Raw genomic sequence first — 6,000 nt, forward strand, 5'->3', positions numbered from 1 at the left:
GCTAAATCCACATTTGCTAATTTCTACCTATTTAATTAGTAGGAAAGGACAGAAATAATAAGACTCCGTATATGCGCCAAATAAGCCAAGAAAAACAAAACAAAACACCCATCTCGCCTTTCTTTTCTAGGGCACCTGGCAGCCTTCATTAAGCCCATTCCAAATTCACATTCCGGGCCAAGTTTTTCTGTCTGCTCAGGGTAACTGCAGGCCAACCTGCCTCTGGCGAAGAGGGAGGGACGCCGCCGCGTTGTGCTAGGCCGCCTCAAGATGTCCCTTTGCCGACAGCGGTCCAAGGGACAACTCCGACCTCACACCGAGGTTGCAAGGCGAGGGAGGGAGGAAGGGTCGGCGGGAAGGGTCCTGCTAGACCCATCGTGTGGAGGCCGATACTCGAACAAAACCCGTCAAAGCAGCAGCCCGGGCCTGCTCGAGGGAAGGAGCATCAGACCTGAAGGCGCGTCAAGTGGCTGGAAGCGAGCGTTAACTCTGCGCCCTGCCACTTGAGCAAAAGACGCCGGCATCCTGTGGGGGGTGGGGGTGGGGAAGATAAGCTACGCCAAAAAGGAAAAAACCAACGACGAATACCCACGACTAAGGAACATTCGTCTATCGGAGCTCTCCTTTCTTCGCTTCTTTCCCAATCACTGCACCTCAGCTCTGTCTAAAGCAGGGGTCTTCAAACTTGGCCCTTTTATGACTTGTGGACTTCAACTCCCAGAATTCCTCAGCCAGCTTTGCTGGCTGAGGAATTCTGGGAGTTGAAGTCCACAAGTCATAAAAGGGCCAAGTTTGAAGACCCCTGGTCTAAAGCAATAGATACTGAGACTCAACCTCTCCTGAAAGGCCCTTTTATTTATTTTTACAGGGGCTTTCCCAGGCTCGCTCCCCTTTCCCATCGCAGAGCGCGACTTGAGTCACTCTCCTCTCCCGTAGGAAACTCACTCTGCACATGCGCCGAAAAATTAACGTGCAAGTTTCCGGGATAGAACCCCCGGCAGGCCATGAGCCCGGTAAGACTCAGCTCACGGCGCGCACCTCCTTCTCCTTCCCCGCCTACCATTCATTCGCCACTCGGGGCGTGTGTCGGTTTGAGAAAGGCGCGCGCGCGCATACACGGAGCCTCGCGGGCCGGCCTGAGCAAGCTCTGAGGTGCACGTTAGTCGCCGGGTGGTTGAAGGGAGAAAGAAGTCTTAGCGTTATCCCGCTAAGCCTAAAATCCTCAAATGTTATCTTTTCGGGCTTTCCAACATACCGAGGGGTACTTATATCAAGCACTCTGCTTCGTAGAGATTGCCCCAGTATTTTTGTTTTTTTTAAATTACTTAAAAGTCAAGGTCATGTCAAGCCGCACAGGTTTCTGTCTTAAGTCAGATGGTGGTGGGGAAGAAGGAAAAATCGCCACAAAAGGCACGATTTTAGATCGCCGCAGGATTTTGACGACGAAATAAATGACTTTCCAAAGAACCCTGGCAGGAGGACATGAAATATTAGGGCAACGTCTACCTTTGCTATGGATAACTTCAGGGACGCACAGAAGATGGGTTTTACTACTCTCCAACTTCCCGGACCTCTTGCGCTTCAGGCACTCTTCAGTTCCTCCCCACGAACTCATCCCTGAGCCCTGTCCTCCCCAACAGCGCCTTTTCTATTCACCAAATAAATCAGATTTTCTCTGTTCTCCGTATACCCCAGAAGTAGGTGGAGATAAAACATGCCCGCCAATGGGTTAGGGGCGGAAATAGTTGCAGGGGAGGGCAAAAGTACCAACAGGAGTTTTAAGATGAGTGCACAAGAGGTACTCCGCGTGAAATGGGAGGAAGTTCAAAGGCCCGGCCAAAAAAAAAGGAAAAGGCGGAAAGAAGCCGCGAGCCTATTGAATCCATCACTTGGAAATACAGTATATTATATAATTTATTCTGCACCGGAGGGGGCAATCCAGCAGGCTGTTCCCCGGCAATGGTATGTTCCTCTTCAGTCCGAACACTAGAGCCAGTCACGCAAAAACACGAGCCCCTCCCCTCCTCCCCGCGATCTGCAGAACCGCCACAAATCAGGGCAACCCCTTAACGCAGGGGTCTTCAAACCTGGCCCTTTTATGACTTGTGGACTTCAAGTCCCAGAATTCCTCAGCCAGCAACGCTGGCTGAGGAATTCTGGGACTTGAAGTCCACAAGTCATAAAAGGGCCAGGTTTGAAGACCCCTGCCTTAACGCATCCATCCAGGTACGCATCAGAGGCGCGCGGGCACGGCGCTCTCAGCTCTCTGAGTTCACGGCTCTCGGTTTTACTGCTGGCCCCCCCACCCCACCCCCGGTCGCCCTTCCCTTCGCTCACTTAATCCATGCCGTGTAGATCGCCGGACGCAGACGAGCACCACCTCGCCGCGGGAGCACGAGCTCCGTAGTCGTAGAGCGGCCAATCAGGCGCGAGCCGTCATCACTTACCAGTTTTCTTGCATCCATTGAATCGCTTCATTCTCGTTGAACTGCTTCTCAAATTCGTATTCCTGCAAAGTCAACACTGACATGTTCATTGGGCCGGTCTTGAAGAGAACGCTTCCCTACGCTTAGCCGAAAGGGCCGTGTCTGCGATAGACCTGTTTTTTTTTTCCCTCCTCCCTTTTCTTTCGGAGCGTCTCGTCAGGTGTCTCCTCTTCTGGTGTCCTTCTCCCCTTTCAGCTATGTGCTGGTCGTAGCATTGCTTTTATGCTCTTCCTATAGCCTCCTCTCGTGTCTGGAGATCTCCTAGTCTCTGCAATCTACCCTGGGCGGTAAGGGAGCCGCTGCGGTCTTAGTGCTCAACCGCCGCCTTAGTCCTCCCAGAGCCATTCATCCCCTCTTAAGCGAGAAATTAGTTTTTGACAACGCTCCAATCGTCGTTTAGAAGGCGGAGCTTGCAGCGGTCCGGGGGAAAAAAAGCGTCAGTCTTTTGTACGTAAGCTCGGTAAGTAAGATGCCTGGGTTTGCTTAAGTTCTTCGGAAGGGTTTTCATCAGACGAGTAATAAGAAAGGATCACAGGAAAAGAAACAGTAAGAGAATAGTCATATCGGAGCAGAATGCAAGCGATGAATATACCTGATTGAAAATAATATTTTATGCTTTGTCTTTTGTTTTGAAAACAACTTTATAAACTGTGGTATTTATTGATTGATTGATTGATTGATTGATTGATTGATTGATTGATTGGATTTGATTTGATTTGATTTGATTTGTATACCGCCCTTCTCCCTAAGGACTCAGGGCGGTGATCAATAATGAAGCAAATTAAGGGAATGAAGATGAAAATGAAAAGCCAACTAATCGCTAAACTATCTGACTACATGTTTTATATATGATCAGTTGCTGATATAAAATGTTTAAGAAAGGAATTGCCCTGCACACTTTAGTAAAGAATCATGTTCAGTGGAACACACTGTTTCTGAGGAGTGACTAATTTATAGTGATACAGAGGCTAGGTTATTTTAAATAAATTATCTGGATTTAGACATTGTAGTTGGATCATGTATTATGCGAAGTCCTAATATAGTTTATACAGTGTTGATTTAGCCTGGTGTGTGAATTGCATTATTTCACTTCTTTTCTATTCCAGGACATTCATTCACATCTGGCTTCTCCACCTAACACCAACACACAGGATAAGATGAGACACACCCAATAAGTGTCTGAACTAAATGGACATCACTTGGCTAAACAGCTGGTAGTAGAACAATATAGATCTAAAATCAGTGTTTTGTAAGGGAATGATTTCTGCTCTGTAATACTTATCCTGCCTTGCCAACTTTCTTACAGATTAGAGATGTCAAGTGTAGAAATAGATCTGTATGTTGTTGTTGTTAGCTGCGAAGTCATGTCCGACCCGTCGCAACCCTATGGACAACGTTCCTCCAGGCCTTCCTGTCCTCTACCATGTTCTGGAATCCATTTAAGCTCACACCTACTTCTGTCTCTTTAATTATAACCCAGGATTATTCCTTGACTTTGGGATCTCTATACAATCAGTATAGCATCTGGAGGCATCAGCTGGCACTCTTGTTACTGTTGGTCCTCAGTTTGGTTATCACAGAAGAGCACTACAGCAGGGTCTCCCAGTAAATCCATTAGACCTGTAATCTAGTTCTGATGGTAGTTCTAAACTAGAACTGCAATAATCTGATTAGACCATTGTAACAAGCTTTAAATTCAGTTATGTTGCATTCAAAATATAGCTAAATAAAGGGTAAAAGATATCAGAAAGGCTGAACAGTCAACTCTTCATTTTACCACCAGCTGCACTGAACAATGGCTATGTTCACCCAGTATGTTCAATATGATGACTGAATTAATCCATTGGAAGGTCAGTTGTACAATTCACTGAATCAAATTAACCACTGGTCTATACTCCTGCAGCATGTTAAGCAAATAAAAATTAAGCAAGACTAATCTGTTGTGTGAAGGCAGTGATTGGATCTTCATCTGACATGTTTAAAACATGATGAGAGAACACAGCATATTTTTAAAGCCAGTTCAAAATGCTGATATTTATGGTGCTCGGTGGTTTGAAATCAGGGAAATAAGGTCAGTTTTCACCAATAAGTCCCTAAACACAGTAGAAGAATGTGGTGACCCATCTTGTTCCCAGCCCATGCAGTATTGTAAAGTCTTCTGCTAATTCTTCCAGTTCCAGAGAATAACCAGTTTTTCTTGCTTCATTAGTCAGAGAGCCAAAGGGTCTAAATTTTATCTGACTCCACCCACCCATTTGAGAAGGTGTGTTCAGGCAAGGAACCTAGCCTTGATTATCATTGATACATTTCTGGAGCAAATGTCAATCAGCATTCTCAAAATATTTTCACTCTGAATACATTTTGTTAGCTGGCTGACATGGGAAAGGAGGATAGAACAATATAATGTTCCTACTGCTGTATTCTCACAACACTTTAGTCTACTACTCCATGCTAAATATCGCTAGTGAAAAAAGAATGTCAGGAAGTTAAACACCTTCTTGTGTACTTGGATATATTTATTTTCCAAGTCCAGAACATCTCACATTGGAAAGACAAAATATATTTAAAATTAGTATAATAATGTAAATAAAGAAAACATTCATTAAGTATATAAAGAGTATAAAAACAGAGACACAGAAGGAATTTAAGACAGTTATGTGATATTATATAGGATCTGAGACCCAGAAAACAGCACTCTGAATAGCTTTATCATTGGCCAGGAACAAATAGTCCATTGTATATTCAGATTATTGAGCATAAGGGACTTACAGTACATAGAATAGGTCAGAACTAAATACAGTAATTATTGTTTTGATCCTTGATTGCCTTGGATGGTTCTTGTAGGAGGAGCAGTTCTGTTTCTTTTTAAAATCTCCTGGCAGTCTTTGATGTCTTTGGCCATGACATCCTTCTGATTGTCTCTTGCCAGAAGGAAGGAAATTATGTGAAAAATGACATTGTGCTCTGTACCTCAAAGCCATGCATCCCAACTCAGCTTGCTCACTCCAGAAACATAAACAATTTTGAACACATGTGCCAGATCACCCATAGGAGGATTACAGATTACAAAAATTAAACTTAATGCAAGAATGAAAATGGTAGGGATAGGCTTTCTTCCTCCAGGGTTTTTCTACAGTTAGCCTAATCATAGCACAAAATTGCTGCTAATTATAGCATGTATTAATCTCCTAAAAACAAATGACATTTTTTTCTCATACCAATTGTTTCTCTTTTTAACACACATCCACTAAACATTTATATATATTTACTGAGAAGTTCAAATTACTTTGTGTTTAGGTGGTTCACTTCCAGCTTAGTGTAATAAAAGCCTCAGTTATTTTTTTTAATTAGGTGATAGACATATATTTTAAAAAGTGCTATAACGGCTGTCATCTTTGAAAGCTTCCTGCTTTCATGAAAAATGGAAAACACTATTTTTAGTTGAGCAAACAGTTGTACCATTGGTTTGTACAATTGCTATCTGGTTTTTAGAAAAGGAACTCCCTTTTAAAAT

The 6,000-nt window shown here is 43.9% G+C and overlaps 1 protein-coding gene across 1 annotated transcript in view; it reads right to left on the reverse strand.

Annotated features, from left to right (window-relative positions):
* ELOVL6 (ELOVL fatty acid elongase 6) overlaps positions 1 to 3,615 on the reverse strand; it is a 75,870-nt gene extending 72,255 nt beyond the window's left edge. Inside the window, exon 1 of the mRNA XM_081332150.1 lies at positions 2,448 to 3,615. Coding sequence (XP_081188276.1) covers positions 2,448 to 2,536 — 89 coding nt within the window. The 5' untranslated portion in view covers positions 2,537 to 3,615. The remainder of the gene's footprint in view (positions 1 to 2,447) is intronic.
* Positions 3,616 to 6,000: the final 2,385 nt, after the last annotated feature.

This window comes from Vipera berus, assembly GCF_964194415.1.
Source record: "Vipera berus genome assembly, chromosome: 7".
NCBI lineage: Eukaryota > Metazoa > Chordata > Lepidosauria > Squamata > Viperidae > Vipera > Vipera berus.